Source organism: Meleagris gallopavo, chromosome 1 (genome assembly GCF_000146605.3).
Source record: "Meleagris gallopavo isolate NT-WF06-2002-E0010 breed Aviagen turkey brand Nicholas breeding stock chromosome 1, Turkey_5.1, whole genome shotgun sequence".
Classification (NCBI taxonomy): domain Eukaryota; kingdom Metazoa; phylum Chordata; class Aves; order Galliformes; family Phasianidae; genus Meleagris; species Meleagris gallopavo.
The window spans coordinates 53242602-53259140 of NC_015011.2; the positions used below are offsets into that span (position 1 = coordinate 53242602).

Consider the following 16539-nt stretch of genomic DNA (forward strand, 5'->3'; position numbering starts at 1 on the left):
AAAAAAAAAGCCCTTTACCTCGTAACGAATCTAAAACTCTCCTCTTTTAGTTTGAAATCACTTCCCCCTGTCCTATCACAACAGACCTTAGTAAGTCTGTCCCCTCCTTTTTATAGCCCCCCTTTAAATATTGAAAGGCTGCTCTCAGGTCTCCCTGGGCTGTCTCTGGGTTGTCCCAAAGGTTTGTGCCATCTTGAAGCTGGGTCACTCAGTCACATCTCCACAATTCCATGTTGGGATGTTGGCTCCTCACCAGCTGCAGGACATCCTTGTGAGCAGGGCACGGGCGGAGATGTTTCTCCATGGTTGGCGATATTTCTCCTGGTGCGGTGGTCACTTATTTGGTGGGATTTGGACATCAAATCATAGAATCACAGAAAGATTAAGGTTAGAAAAGACCTTGGACAAAGTGCACACAGGCAAACACCATCCCATGCCCATCATGCCCACTGACCACGTCCCTCAGTGCCGCGTCCACGCGGTTCTGGAACACCTCCAGGGACAGTGACTCCACCACCTCCTCGCTACGGGCCACCTCAAGGGCTGGAGGCGACTGCACCGCGTCTACGAGCACAGAGGCACGGCCACGAAAATATGTTTCCTTGTAATTTTCGCTTAGAAGTGACGTTAGGGCTGGCAGCGCGGAACGCAGGCCCATGGCTGCCGTTTCCAGCCGAGCCGGGCGGCGGCGGCCGCGGGCTGCGCGTCGTTTCCCTTCGGGTCCGTGCAGCGTGGCCGCCGCTTCCCCCGGCGGCATGGCGGGGGCGGGGAAGGTGTTCGCCACGCTGAGGAACCACTGGAAGAAAACCACGTTCGGTGTGTGCTTGCTGAGCTGGGGGGGGAACTGGCTGTACGGGAAGCACTGGTAAGTGCCGCCCGGGGCGGAGGGCTGAGGGGCGGGCGGCTCTGCGTCCTGTCCGCTGTCGGGTCGACTGTGTAGCAGAACTTTTGGTATCTGCATTTCGGTGCTCTGCGGTTGTTAGCGCCATGTGTAGGGATGGTGCTTTCACCTGCATGACGCAGTGGGGGAAAAAGTGTTTACACGTCCCGTTCTTCGGTCTTCCCCTTTGTCTGTAAGAGGTAACACAGCGTTTCTTTACTGTGCATAGGATGCGCAGCACAGGAGAGCCCGTGAGCATGAGGGCCTTGGCCAGAACTTGGAGTGACTCTAATGCAGACTGTAGCCCTGCTGCAAAATGCTCTTTTAAGAATCATAAAACGGTTTGGGTTGGAAGGGACCTTTAAAGTCATCCAGTTCCAACCCCTCTGCTACAGGCAGGGGCACCTCCCTCTAGACCAGGTTGTTCAGAGAGCTAAACAGTTTGGGAAAAGTGACGACGGTTGAGCCATTTATTGATCTCTGTGGAGGATTGTGTTAGCCTGAGAACAGAAAAAGAGGAGAGACTGAAGACTTTGATGGCAAGAGTGTGGTAGTTCCAGCGTGGTCTCAGATGCCCTGTGCCCACAGAATAGGATCATAGAATCATAGAATTGCTCAGGTTGGAAAAGACCTTCAAGATCATCAAAAAACCTCCCCTGGTGCAACTTGAGGCCATTTCCCCTCATCCTGTTGCCTGTCACCACTGAGAAGAGACCAGCCCTGCTCAAATACCATTTGGGTATTTGAAGAGAGCAGTAAGGTCTCCCCTCAGACTCCTCTTCCTTAAACTGAACAGCTCCAGTTCCTTCAGTCTCACCTTGTAGGGCGTACTCTCCAAGCCCTTCACAACTTGCTGCCCTTCTTTGGACCTGCTCCAGCACCTCCATGTCCTTTCTGTATTGAGGTGCCCAAAAATGAACACGGTACTCGAGGTGGGGCCTCACCAATGCCAAGTACAGGGGCAGGATTATTTCTCTAGTCCTGCTCACCACACCATTCCTGATACAAGTCAGAATGCCACTGGTCTTCTTGGCCACCTGGGCCCACTGATGTCTATCAGTACGGAAGTTCTTCTCTCCTGGCTGCCCATCAGCAGGGATAGGCTAGGAGCCCTCTTTGCAGTTTCTGTTTTGCTTCCAAATATGCTAGTGGATTTTGCGTTTCTTTTCATGTCAGTCACTCCCAGTTCCTTTGTCTCTATACCAGTTACACTTGGACAGATCGAGGAAAGAGGCATACATGGGATGTGTTGGCTCTGTGTCTTGCTGTTAGTAGCATCAGAGGCTAAATTACTATGCACCAGGCATACTACTACACTTACATTTGCCCTCTTAGAACAGATTAAAGGTTTAGTGAAATCTTGTGCTTCATTTTCTGGCATTGCAGGAGCTTCTGATGAAGGGACTTGCTTTAGCACAGCATTGGTTCAGATTAGCCTCTGACTTCCTGGAATTAGCTGTCTGAGGTGTTGCTCATTTATTTGCAGCTGAAAAAGAGTTTTTCTTCCCTCCTGCATCCTTCTTCTTGGCTTTTCCATCCTCCTGAAATTTCTAAAATGCTTCTCTCATTTGCTATTTTGACTTCTCAAGGTTCATTCTTCTTTTGGATATGGAGCCTATGATGCCTGCATTAAGTGAAGCTGCTACTATCTGCCCTGCAAATAAATAGCAATTCTTCTGTAGTCAGTCTCAGCCTGCACATAGGGACAGAAGAACTCTGGAGCACTTGCTTAAGACTTTGGGCAGTGCTGCATGGACGGATGGGGACATGGAGAATGTTACCTTCTCCAAACTCGTCCTTTGTGCATCTTCCCTGCTGGGAGATGCATTAGTTAGAAGTTGGGAAAGACCCATAAGGATCATTGAATCCAAGTGCTGGCTCCACACAGCACCAGCCAAAACTCAGACCCTATGTTGTCCCCTTCCAGCACACTGTGGGCTGTGCTGGGGGTCTGATGTGGATGCTGTTGTGTTTCATAGGCTGTACAGGAGAGAGGGACACTGCAGTGAAAGGGTTCTTCTCTGAATTAGTCTGAAGGTTGTTGATGGCCTGTAAAGGCCAAGGAATTCTTAGCCTGGTCTTGCGTAGTACTTTTTTCATATTTTTGCTTCAGTGTGTTAGCCTTTCATCTTTGTTTGTTCAAATACTGACTGGTTTAAACAGGAATGAACTTTTGAATGAACTAGAAGAGCAAAGAGGAAATCTTGTGCTGATTTCCCCCTCCACCATTTGTGATTCGGATGATCTAAATGTATAGTATTATGGACAGTGCCTTTTCAAAAAAGACAGTGATCAGGTGGTAACAAAAGCTTTTCATGTTTGGAGTGATAGGCATATTGTCTGGTTGAACTACTATTAACTAAAACCCTGTTGCTGTTTTTGGAAAACCTCAGTGAACCTTAACATTCCTTTATTTCTCATAAAAGAGCATCTAAAATCAGTTGCCTTGTACTTGGGGTAGCAAATACCCCTATAATATTGAAGAAATAAACTGAGTACTCAGTGCTGCCATGTATGAGGTTATCTCCCTTTAATATCACTGGATTACATGAACTATCCTTTTAATCAATAGCATATTGTACTGCAGGTCTGAGGGACACTGAATTTTATATACTAGATCAAACTTTGGAGGGTATGCAAGTTGTCTAAGGCGTGCTCATATTCAGTGCTACACTTCTGTTTAGTGTATCCAGACAAGACTGATTACAGAGAAGTAATCAACTTGCCTTTTAAAAATCTCTTTCCTTACTTAATAGGATGGAAAAAGGGTACACTTAATTCTGGCTGTGTTTCTGAGCAGTAGCTACTGATGCCTTTTGACTTCATTAGCTTAAGGAGTCATAGTATAAAATTCAAATTGCTTTAAATTGTACTCATCATCTTGTGTTTCTTGAAATGTTTCCTTACTGATGAAGAAAACAGCAAGACAGCATATCATAGGATTGTTTTAAAATATTCACCAAATCACTTCTCACCTTCCCAGTTCATGTCCTGAATCTACTCTCCTCAGCAGGGCTGTTGCTGCCCTTCACACATCCCGAGTGGTGCAGAGAGCCACCAGAGATGGCAGGAGCAGCAGTTTTGTCTCCTGCATGATGGATGTCAGCTTGTCTGACTGTGCAATTTGGGCACAGTGTTGCAGTGGTTCCACTGGGTGAGTGGTCATCACCTTGTCAGGTTGGGGACTGCTGTACAGTGCTGAGGTGGTGGGCTCCTCAGATGCTCTGCTTAACTCTGTATACAGTGAAGTATTGACATTCTCCGTAGAAAATGCTGGCAAAGCATCTGGGCCTTTGTCTGCTTGCCAGCCATCTGAGTGCTGTTGTTATCTGTAATTTCAGTGTTGGTCCCTGTGTGGTTGCCAGCTGATAACTCACTTTGTCACCTTTCCGCGTATCGTCCTGAGCGGACGACTTTATTTCATCAAATCTTCATCAAAAAGTGTAAATTCTGTGTCCTGGGTGAAGCTGATGCAAACAAAGATTTGTCTTCCCTGGCTTTCACAAGCCAAGGTGAAAGTAAATGCTGATATGAAGCAAAGAGGGTGCTGTTTTGGAAGCTACCAAAAGCTAGGCACTTGCCCAAGGGACGCAGCCTCAGCCAGGGAGCAGACAGACTGCGTTGTGTGCATCTGTGCTCTTCTGGCAGAAGACATTCAGGACAACATTGGTGGCCACCAGTCCCTGTGCACAGGTTAATTGGTGAGTTACAAGGGCTGTGATGCAGAAGGAGGCCTGTGTACTCACAGATACAACTGTGTGTGTGTACTTGTGCTTCTTTTTCCTCTCAGAAGTGAAGATAGCAAAGCACTGACACAACATGATAAGGATATAAACATCTTCCTGTTGCCTGGCAACATTAGGCTGAACTTGGATAGCTTTAAAATATACATTCTACCTGTGAATGTGGTGGGGATGGCGTGGGACTGTGTGTGCTGTTCTGCTGGAGAGGAGCGTCAAATCATCTCTGAGTTACTGATCAATAAATAGTTCTTCTGGTCTCTGTTCCAGACAGGGCAGTGTGGGCGTAGCCTGCCTTGATGGAACTGGAATTAGCTATGGCTCTTCAGTTTAGCCCTGTACACAAACCTTTCCAGGCAGAGTTATTTTAACTGATGCTCTTTCCTTATATTGTTGCAATCAAACACAAGCGCTGCTCCTCTAGGTCGTATTTTGGGTACTTAATACAAATGGCTTACTGCTTTGGTTTTATGACAGTTAAAAACGTGCTTATGCCTCTGAGGAGTTTTTTAAACATTCCAGTTACTTGTTATCTTGGTGAGCTGTTATTTACATATTTTCTTTTTCCAGAGTGAGTTCTCCAGTGGTATTTTTATTATTACTAAGAATAAATCTGTGTCTTTCTTTTTTCTTTTTTCTTTTTTTTTTTCTGTAGAGTTATTTTCTCAGAGCTTTATATCTCACCCAAAGTCACCCTACTTCTCTCTTTAGGACACTGCAGCACCTGTAGGAGTTGTCAGTGCCAATAGCTTACCTGGCTCCTTTGGTAAATAGCATAAGCTTGTGATGTTGTAAGATCATACTCCTGCTGTGGTCCATCATTCTGACCAAGGCTTTGCCTACTCTTCTGCCATTTCCACTGCAGAATTTGGCCCAATGAACAGCAGTTTGTGGCAGGAATGTGCTGCTTCCGTAGTCAAATGGTTTTCATGGCTTGCCTTGGATCTTTTTAATGGGTGTAGCATGCATTATGCTGACTGTAACTTATATATATATTTTTTTTGTACTTGTGATTTTTTGAGACAACTGTCTTGCCAGATACTGCTGAGGGAGAGCTGATGGATCACTGGTTTTAGCACAGAGAGGGGAATGTCTTGTAGCCAGAGGACAGATGAAGCTGCGTGCTACAGAATAGGACTCATTTTTCTGTCTCTGAAGCCCAGTGGGGGATTTTTTTTGGAGAAGAATTGAAGTGTGCTGCACACTAAGTAGCTCTACTTCCAATTTGCTTACCACCAGCATATCGTCTTCCACTTTGCTCGTGTCACCAATGGCAAGCGCACAGATTAGAGTCTGGAGTCTCTTTCTGACATGACTATCAGTAGCATATCTAATACTGATATTTGTTTCTTTATTTTGAAGTTTCTCTGAGGTTATATTGGGTTATTTCACCTCTCTGGCCTTAGTTCGTGCTCAGACCTGGCTAGGTGGTAGGCCCTGCATTAACGTGGTCAGCTTACAGACTGGGGGAGGGAGAGTTCACAGCTGTAATGCACAAAGATTTAAGTCTATAGAAGTTATGCATAAAGTCAACTCTAAATCCTTTCTCTTGTAGTCCCAGAATGGTAAGTACCTTCAGTATAAATAACAAGCAGTATTAACTTTTATTTTTAAAGGAAAAGCAGCTTGGATCTGGAGTACAGTTATGTACCAATTCATAAATAAATCACAGTGGTACAGTGTTTCATGGCTTATGTAATCTCAGCACACTGGTCTTTGTTTTCTGTTTCCTGTAGAAAGGGTGTTTGTGTGCGCATGCAGAATGTGCTTAAAAGGGTGCGTTTTATCCTTAAACATGTGTTAAACAGGCCTTAAAGAAACTGTATTTTTATTTTAGAGCTGTCAGAGCATGTGTGAAAAGGGTACACACCTTTATCTTGAAAAAGAGCAAATTGTTTTAAACTTACTCAACCTAATGTCCACTCTCTGTTCTGTCTTATCTAATAGCGATAACCTGCTACGGAGAGCCGCGTGCCTAGAAGCCCAGGTAATACCGTTTAAAATGATAAAATTAGATTAAAATCCCACTCTTATCTTGGTTGTGCAGGGCTCCTGAGAAGTTCCCAGCAGGCCATCTCTACGTGACAAGCCTTGTAATGCTGCCATCTGTGTTCCCTTGCTCCAGTGCCAAAGGGCAGGCAGGCCTGCAGCCCGAAGCTGGGGCTCCGTACCCGCCGTGCCCTGGCTCTGCTGTTGCAGCGGATGGCACAGTGCCCTCACTGGGGTGTGAGCTTTCAGCCACTGCTCCAGCTACCCATACCTCCATTGCTGCAAACTGAATTCCTCCATGCATTTATCAGGGATGCTGTGCTGATTGCCTTGGTGGTATGGTGTAGATTTTAGGAGTCTTCCTACCTCCTAGGAGTTAATTTCAAACTCGCTTCCCTGTGCCAGCTGTTAGGGTGTGATACTTCTGCCATCACTGCTACGTACTGGGGCCTAAAGGAGAATGATAAAAACTATTTTTCTCATTAAAGAGCTCTGCTTGAGGTTACCCTGCTTCGTAGCTGCAGTGCATTGAATAATCCCAATTTAGGGCTGCCAGATGTTGAGGGAAAGATGTACACAGCAACCTGATTTGAACTGTGGAACTGTTTTTGCCAAAACAGACGTAAGGAAACTCAAGTCTTCTAGAATGATAATGAAAAAAAATAGTAATGTATAATGAAAAATATAATGATAAATAAAAAGCAAAAAAATATTACCTCCATAAATCATACCTTCAGAGTGAAATGCAATTTCAGTTCAGACTATCTGTTGTTCTTCATTTTTATGTTTTCTATATTAATTTTCACTGCAGAGATCTCACGGTGACAGAAGTTGTTTTTTATATTGCCAAAAATAGCAGTTTTTGCCTCAGTGTTTGACGCATGCTGACCAATTCCTGGCATTAAAAAAGAAAGGTATTGATGAAGTGATTTCAAGACCTAATTGTGTGTGTTGTCATAACTGCTAAGGAAGGACTGACATGAGAAGGTGGTTCTGTTGTGGAAATTCTAACTTTACTGTTTGTTAATTCCAGCCATTAAGTGATGGGTTCTATTCCATTATGGCTTATTCTTGTAAACGAAAGTGCCATAGCACTATCAATAGAGCTTCCTACAATTGCAGGGGGCAAAACTTGGGCAAACATCCTGCGGAAGACTCCTGTGTTAGAAAGGAGTGAACCAGAAAGCTTAGTAATCAATTCTCACTGTAATTTCCATTCTCACCGAAGTGTCAGTGCCAAATACTGCTTGAGAACCCAGCAATATAGCAGCGAGGCATTAAATGTCCGATTTGTTCTTTGGAATAGCAGCAATCTGTAATTGTTTGAAAAATGCTGTTTGCTCTTATAGCATTGTGTAAGTGCTGGCCAAAATAGAGGCAGACTCTCGGTAATAAGACTAGTCGGGGTAAGGCAGGCAGTTTTCCCTATTATTTTTACATATGTTTTTTTGAGTTCTTAAGCCTAGTACAGTACCACATTGGTGATAACCCACCTTCCTGCCAAAGAATCCCCTACAGCAGTACTTCCTGCAAAAACTCCACCATACACGTCTGAATTTAAAGATGACTTTGTGATGACAGCCTTGGGGTGGCAGATGATGATAGAAGGATTCCACAATAAAGAACCCATTTACAAAACTGAAAAACCTTTTACACGTCCTCCTCTTGAATAAACAAGTGTCAGCTGACTATGGACTTCACAAATGTGGACTCTGGCTAATGTTACTGAGCTCTGGGTGTGTATTAAATAGATACTACTTAGGTGGCAAACTGGTTTGTCAGACAAGTGGGGATAGTTTCTTGTAAGGGCACACCACATCTCTGTCTGCATTCATAAAGCATTGCTAAGCCTCACAGAATGGGTTTTTCATAATCACAAAGTAGTGAGTTTCTTCCAGAAAAGTCTAGAAATGCAGGTCTTGAATTTGTACGTTTAACCAGGAGCTGAAAAGGATATTGCTTTCTGAAATTATACCTTCTTATCCATTCAATGATCATTTTTAATATCCGGCCTTAAGTTGACCGCAAAACTTAAAGAATGTTGCATTATTATTTTTTATTTCCTGTCTTAAAAATCAGAATTTGTTTTGGAAATGCCCTCGTATGTAACATAAACGTCCTCATCTATTACATAAAGAAATAGTCTGCCAATGCTCATACATTTGTATGAGCCTGTTTAGGTTGTTTAGAGCAAGCAAATGCATCACATTGTGCTCTCCCAAGTAAATAATCCTTTTTAACAGCTGAGATGTGTCATATCCTTCCCAATCCTGCCCCTCTAACAATGGCAGTAAAACACAGAATCATTTTTTTGCCTTTTTTTTTTGATAAAACTACAGAACTGTTGGTTTGTTGCCATTTCCTTGACCATTCCTTTGCTCACAGCAACTTCCTTGAAGAAGTTTGAATGTTTCCATGGCATGGCCATCTCCTTCCAGTTGAGGCTTCCTGAACACAGTTGGTGAGGGATAGTCCTTTCAACTTCAAGCAGCTGATGACCACTAAAATCTACAGTGTTTTGTGCACCTTCAAGATAAAAATTCCTGACAGGGGATAAAGCTTTAAAGGAGAAGAAAGCAGAGACAGTTGACTCTTGTGTTCTGCACAGCAGTCTTTTGTTCCTGCTTTGCTTCTGAGTCTTCTGGTTGGTGTTGCTGAACACGTCGGCACCGCCAGGCTCAGAACCAGTTTGATCTGTGTGGTAGTGGGGATGCCTTGAGGTGAGCTGAGAGGGCTCTTGCAGAGAGGGGAGTAATGTTGGGGCTTTGCCTTTTCTTGCCCATCGTGCTGGAAAACCATGGAGATGGGTGTAAATGGCTGAAGTGCACAAGAGGCTGTGTGAAGCAGCTCTCCAAGAATTTAAAATCAAGGCACCTATTCAGAGTGGGATGAAAAGTTGAAGAGGAATTCGGTGATTGTTATGGAGAGACTGTAGTATCATGGGTCCTTCTTCCCATGGCAGAAAGCTAGAAGCTGACGAAAAGGAAATGGTGGATGAATCTTAAAACAGATGTAGATTTCTTGTGATGCTGGCATTATCTGTTGCTAAGAGTTCTGATGTTTGAATAGGAGACCTGTACAGTGACTGAAGATGGAAGCCATTTGAATGTTGTGAGGCTTGAAAGCCTGTTGATATTTATGGAGATGGATTAATTTGAACTCCCTTACCAATATTCTTAAACTGAACTGTGATCTTTTTCTCTTGTTTAGGTTTTTGGCAACGAACTGATTCCTTCCAATATGCCTTTGAAGAAAGCAACAGTTTTCCTCAATCCAGCAGCTTGCAAAGGGTAAAATTCTCCCTCCCCTACTCTCCTTTCTGTATATCTAATTGCCGTTCACTATAAAAGCTGGCCAATTTTTGAGCTCATTTTTGTCCCCCTCTGATGCCAAGCTGCTGCTGTGTAACTACGCCAAAGTATTTCTCACTGAAGATGTTGGGATGGCAAATAGAATTAGGTGCTCAAGTTGAAAGAACAATTTCCAGATACTTTATCCTGCATTTGAGTCTTTGTCATTCCTCTATATCTCTTTGTATGCAAAAACCATAGGAAGTTGAGCTTGATTTCTTTTAGAGTTGAGGTTATCCTCAGTGATCTGACTTCTGTAGGAACACATCCTTGAAAGGGATGTGCCCACAAACTGGGAGGCTAAATATAGGTTCAGAGCAAGACTCCTGGAAGAGCTCAGCTGCAGCTTTTGCATATTCATTAGTAAAAAAAACCCAAACAGTTATCTGGGATATGATGTGTGTCTGCTTCTGCTCATCAGCTCAACTTCTTCTCAGCTGCATCTCTGGGGGGTTCAGTACAGATACCATAGGAATGATGTATCTGATGTGGAAGTGCTTGGACTTGTGTGCCTTTACACAAAACACCTATGACAAAAAATGCCTAGTGTTAATAAATTAAAGCCTCCAAGTTTAAATTTAAATCTCTCATATTTCTACTTCTAAGTAATTTATAGTTAACAAATAATTCTTTTACTATGGAGTTAAAAGCATTAACGTGCACAAATCCTGTATCAGAAGAAGATAAAATTTTGCTTCTATATTTATTTAATAATATATAAAAGTAAATATTAATTTAAAAAAAAATCTTTGTAAAAACTTAATAGGATTTTTTTTTGTGCTTTTAAAGCCTGCTGCTCTGCATGTCATTATTATTATTATTATTTATTTACTTTATTTATTTATTATTTATTTTGGTAACTTTCTCTCTGGAGATCTTGTTTTGACTTTTAAAACTAATCTGGGGAAAGCCAGACAACCTCCTGCATGTATTAAAACTGCAACAAAAAGCTGACATCTCAGATAGGAGTTTCAAAAACAAATGACATTTTGTCTTTGGCTAGCAGGTTGGGTGCCTGATAACATAAACTGTGTGCTCTGTTTTTAACTACTTTTCTTGTTGTTATTCAGTAATTACTTTTCTTTTGTTTTTTCTTTTGCCACCCGACTGATGTCTGTTTTTCCTTGGTTGTTTTCTTTTAGCAAAGCCAGGAACCTTTTTGAGAAAAATGCTGCTCCGATTTTGCACCTGTCTGGCTTGGATGTAAATATAGTTACGGTAAGAACGGATAGGTTCTGCAAATAGAAATATAGTGTCTGCTTTGCTTTCTTTTGAGAAATTGAAGTCCAATTTTGGATGTATTTGAAATTCCCAGTTGTCTTGCAGGCATCTGCTGGGAGGAAATAACTACTGAGATTTTAAAAAGGTATTTAATCCTTTTAATTCACAGTTAATTTACAAACTGTGTATTGAGTTGTAAATTTTCAGCTAAAGCAGTACATGTACATGCCTGACTGTCTAAAGCAGCCCTTCTATAATTCATCTTTGAGAGAAAAATCTCTCAATATTTGACTGCTGGTTAGTGGTGCATGCCTGTTGCTGCTGAAATTGTCAGTTCTGCTTCAACTTGCAGAATTCAAAAGCGAGGAGCTTTGATGTGCAGTGGAATTCTTCAAGTTAATTAAAAATAACTTTGTGTTTTCACCCTAAAAATTTCTCAGTGTATCCCCAGATAATTCATGGAAGCAGAACACTGAGCTGTAAATGGCTTGACTTAGCTGAGAGGATTTCTTTGGAAAGAGAAAAAGTAAATGTGAAAGGATCCCCATCTCTTTGCAGGTTTTTGAGGCTGTGATTTGTGGATTGTTTAGTACTCGCTATGTCCTGCAATATATATATTTCTGTCTTGGAATATTTTTCTTAAGCTTCTGTTTAGTGTTAAGATGCTGTTTTTATTAATGCCTCTTTTTGATCATTGAAAACACGTAGTCCCAGCTTAAGAGAAAAAAATGTTCTGCAAAAATTAAAACTTAATGCTTTTTAACTTCAGATCTGGAATGTGATCAAAACAGAGCTAGGCTACTACTGGGACTGGTGTGTCCTTGAAAAAAGCATTCATTTTGCAGAAAACAGTTTGCTAGTTTAGAAAGCCAGCATACTCCTTAATGCTAAACTGGTTTTTAGCAGCTTTCCTAGCCTGCTGTTGGGCAGCAGCCCTTGATATAGCTGATTCTGTGCTTCAGGAGATGCACTCAATCACTTTGGCCTCTAAAGAGGCTTTTTTCTGCAAGAGTGGTTTGTTTGTGGGTTTATTTAAATGTAAAACTGTTCGCAAATTTGATTATTTCTGGATATTCTAAATCTACTAAATGAGAGCCTCATTAGGCTGTGTGTATGTGTGTTTATTTTTTTACACTGTATTAGGCAGAGGACTGGTATCTTAAGTTGAAGAAGTTTAAGAGAATGTTATATAAGAAGCATGCAGTACTGCGTACTTATGTGAAAATAACTATTAAACAAATTGGTGGTTTACTCTTATTCTCTTCTGTATATGACAAATACATATATATACACCCTAGAAATAATCACCTGATTTCTCATGTTTGAATTTCTGTTTCTTCAGACTGATTACGAAGGACAAGCAAAAAAACTGATGGAACTGATGGAAAACACAGATCTGATCATTATTGCAGGAGGAGATGGCACAGTACAAGAGGTATGGATGCAGCTTCGTCCTGGTTTGCTGAGAATTGTAGCAAGGCTGAGGGTGAGAAGACTGAGTCTATGTAATGTGGTGACAATATCACAGTAGTCATTACTGGAGATTTGTCCATTTCCACATCTGTGTATCAAGTCACTGTTACAATCTTACAAGGTAAGAAAACTCCACTATTTTTTATTTGTCTAAAAGTGATGATGGGAACAAGAGTGTTCAGCATAACTGTTTTCCAGAATTTTACTCCACAATGAGAAAATCATTTGGGGAGAATTGTTTTCCACCTTTTTCTTTCTTTGTAATGTAACTGTAATGGTTTAATTTTCAAAGCTCATTCCTAGCCTGTCTATATTTCTGAGGATGAACGTATGTTTTCCTAAATGGGAATCAAATAATTTAAAATTTGTATGGGAGCAATTGTAAGCATGGTATGCATTTAATAAATGTCTGTTGTCAAGACGATTAATGGCAAGAGCATACTGCCAACGGAACTGGGGAATACTCTCTTTCAAGGCAGGTTGTTTTTTACTAAAGCATTTCCTGGAATGCTAACTACTGACTTCATCAGGCAATTCAGTGATTTTAAAATAAAATGGTTGGAATCCATCTAGAAGTTTCTCCTACCTTAAAATCAGTTATTGTTAATTGCACACTTAGTCGTGCTGTCCTTGCATTTTATGCAGGGCTGTCTTGGTCTGTTCTGTGTTTAAACATTTATGCTGGCATCAGTTGTGATGTCAACACGTACTCATGTGCACTCAACTCTGCTGTTTCTACCATGTTTGCATGCTGGATGTGTTTCCTTTCCCATGCAAGCAATAGTAAAAAAGAGTAGCTGCTTCTTAAATCTTTACAAAAGATAAATATGTATAATTTTTCATAGCTTTCCACTGTCACTGCAAACAGAATTCTCAGAGGTGAGCCTTTCTCCTGTCTTCCAGGTCGTAACTGGACTTCTTCGCAGAGCAGATGAGGTGAGGAAGTTTATTTCCTAGAAAAGGTGTCTTGTGAATCCACTGTGATCTCTTGGTCCAATCTGGCTTCTGCAGATGTTGTTGCTTGCTGATACCAAGCCACTTTGCTGTGTAGTGAGTCAGCCATACTAGCATCCTGCAATACTTCCCGTTGTTCTTCATTTCCTTTCTCGGGGAATATAATGGCTCTCAAGCCATGTCTCTGGGGAGTTTCCAGCAGGATTTGTTGAGAAGCCAAATGCACATCTTTCAGAGACCTATATACAGCTGTGTATGCTTTGTTTGGCACAAGTATTGGGAAAAAAATACAAGCTTTTCTTGTATTTGTACAGACTTGAAACTCAATTTGAGTTTGCCCAAATGTTGCTTTATGATTGGTTTGCTTTTTTTTCACGCAGTGAAACTCCCTGTGTAGATAGCTACAGAGAACTAATTGTAACCTCCCAAGGTGGAACCCTCCGAATGGAAACGGAAATGTGAGAGATTTTTCTTTTCAGAGAGGGAGGACGGTGTTATTGAAGAAAGGAGGGGATCATTGTTCCCAAAATCTTCTGGCAGGAGCTGGCAAAAGCTCAAGTAAATGATCCAGAGAAGATTTTGATGGTATCCTTGGCAGCTAGAATTGTATCTGTTTAGGCAGTTGCCTTGTCTGAGTGTGACAAGAGGAACTCTGCAGCTCTGCCAGTGTTTTTTATGAGGTGCTAGCTGTATTAAGGTGTTCTTAAATTTAGTGTTGTTATAACTGACCCCTGAGATCTCTGTAATCTAAGGATTCTGGAAGAAAAATTTTGGAGGATTTACTGGCTAGTTATTTATTTTGTATTTTTGTCTTATCTTGACGTAGCTCATGTTGATCTGCAGTAACATAGAAAATTCTGCAACCAGCACTATTTTGGGTGAAATACTGCCTTGTGGTATTGCCACTGTGTCACTTCATGTTTTTGGCCTGGAAATTCTCCTTGCCCTTCATATCACTCTGTCTTAGGAGTAGAGAGCTGCAGCTCAGTCCCCTCAGTTTGTGCTCTGCTTCCCTTTCACGGGGATGTCATGCCACTGTTGTCTGGATATGTAGAGCCTCTGCAAGGTGTTCCAGAAACGTGGGTTCTACTAGCCAAGGGAACAGAGTATGACTGCATTTGCTATGAGCAGCCTGCCTTCTGCAAGCTGTAAAGCAAAGCTGAAGATGAGCAGAGGATGTTTGAGGTGTGTTAAGACATGCAGGTGAGACAGAGATAACAAGGGAGAGCACGTAAGCATGAAGTGAGAATGATGTTGGTTAGCCAGCGTGGATTTGCACTGCTGTGGCATTGCTGGTAGCAGCGCCCAGGAGGGAGATGGTACGTTGTGATATGCAGTAGTTTACACTGATTTGCTGACACAATCCAAGAAGCACAGTTTATTTTCAGGTACGGTGTAATAACTTGCTCCTCCAACATGCCCTTTTGCTGAACTGAAAAATAACATGGTCAGTGAGTTTCAAAAATTAGACCTTCTGCTGCTTTGTGATTTGGATGCCAGAAGAATCAATTAATTTCTTTTTCTTAACTGAGAAAATCTCTTTGCCATACAAGGTTACTCTACCAGAGTGGCATTTCTGCAGTGGTAAATGAGATTCAGAGCTTGCCCTGCCTCCATCAGTATTAAGAAGGATGGCAGATAGCTGACAGAATCCATGCATTAGATAGGATGTGTGTGCCAACCTGCATGTAACAATTCTCATAATGATTACAGAGAGCTCCTTTGCACCCAGTTGGCAATGGTGGGTTCAGAGATTTGGATGCCGTGTTCTGAGTCATTATGTATTACTGCCTCATTTAAGGAAGTGCCTGACTGCTTAGTGCCAGAGGGGTGATATCAGACACAGCTGTGACCTCCACACAGAAAGCTTCATTCAGCTGATGCAAATGTTATTTTACTCCCCTTCTGTGTCCAGGCTGCCTTCAGTAAGATTCCTATAGGATTTATACCTCTTGGAAAGACCTGCACTTTGAGCCACACTCTCTACCCTGAGAGTGTGAACCAAGTACAGTAAGTATTACGTGTTTCTGAAAGGTAGCTTTTGTTTGTTTTCAAGGAGCAATGCTTCTTGGTAGTTTGGCACTTCCTTTTTCTTCTGTGTTACATGAAAGTTGGCAGTCTCTGGACAGAGCCTGATGATTCGGTTCGATATAAGATTGTTTTGTCCACTTCTAAACCAAAGTCTAGTCAATTAATCTTTCTTTTCCTCACACTTCATTCCCTTTCAATATTTCCTCCCTTTCCTTTCGTGCTAACAAATATATTTCTCCTTGCTACTGAAATCTGTTCGCTCTGGTTCTCCCAGTGACTAATTAGCATTCTTATTCACGGGACCCTTGCTGATATCCCTCACACATAAAATCCACGAGCCAACTGGCATAACATCTTTCATTAATGCCACCAGAGTGCTTTGAAGCTCAGCAGGATGGACAAGGCTGCAATCAGCAGCAAAAATTAAAATAATAATTTATATTTGAGTTCTAAAGAAGCTGTTTGAAATGAGTGATCTTTTTGTCCTCAGATACTGAACTGTGCAGGTGATACTGCAGCATACTGGTGAAGCTGAAAGGAATTTGATCAATAGGTTGCTGAAAGCTGAACCCGACTTAAGGAGTGTGGAAATGATATTTTAAAAAGAAATACTTTGGTTCTTTTGTCACTATTAGAGCTATTCTTTGGAGTGTAGGAATTGCAGAGATATTACAGAAAGGCAGAAGCTAGGAGAAAAGAAAGACTGAGAAAGAAACAGCTTCCTTCTCTGTCTCAGTATCCTAAGCCTGATGAAGCCAAAGGCAGTTTCACTTGTTGATTCACCCACGTGATATTGGGTTGGATCTGAAAACTGTTTGGCTTGGTTGTTTTCCAGCTGAAACAGTGGAATTAAGCAGTGTAGAATTTAAATTTACCCAACTTTGTTTAATTAGAGAAAAAA

The 16539-nt window shown here is 41.8% G+C and overlaps 1 protein-coding gene across 1 annotated transcript; it reads left to right on the plus strand.

Annotated features, from left to right (window-relative positions):
• Positions 1-691: 691 nt before the first annotated feature.
• On the plus strand, positions 692-16539 carry LOC104911493 (acylglycerol kinase, mitochondrial). Its single transcript, XM_010712801.3, has 7 exons — positions 692-865; positions 6568-6607; positions 9820-9899; positions 11102-11177; positions 12523-12615; positions 13557-13589; positions 15523-16539. The coding sequence occupies exons 1-7, from the start codon at positions 756-758 to the stop codon at positions 15619-15621; spliced, it is 531 nt and encodes a 176-aa protein (XP_010711103.2). The 5' UTR covers positions 692-755; the 3' UTR covers positions 15622-16539.

Coding starts and splice junctions, on each gene's coding strand:
- LOC104911493 (XM_010712801.3), top strand. CDS start 756: ATGGCGGGGGCGGGGAAGGTGTTCGCCACGCTGAGGAACCACTGGAAG. Junction 866..6,567: donor TGGCTGTACGGGAAGCACTG/GTAAGTGCCGCC, acceptor CTTATCTAATAG/CGATAACCTGCTACGGAGAG. Junction 13,590..15,522: donor TTCTTCGCAGAGCAGATGAG/GTGAGGAAGTTT, acceptor TTCTGTGTCCAG/GCTGCCTTCAGTAAGATTCC.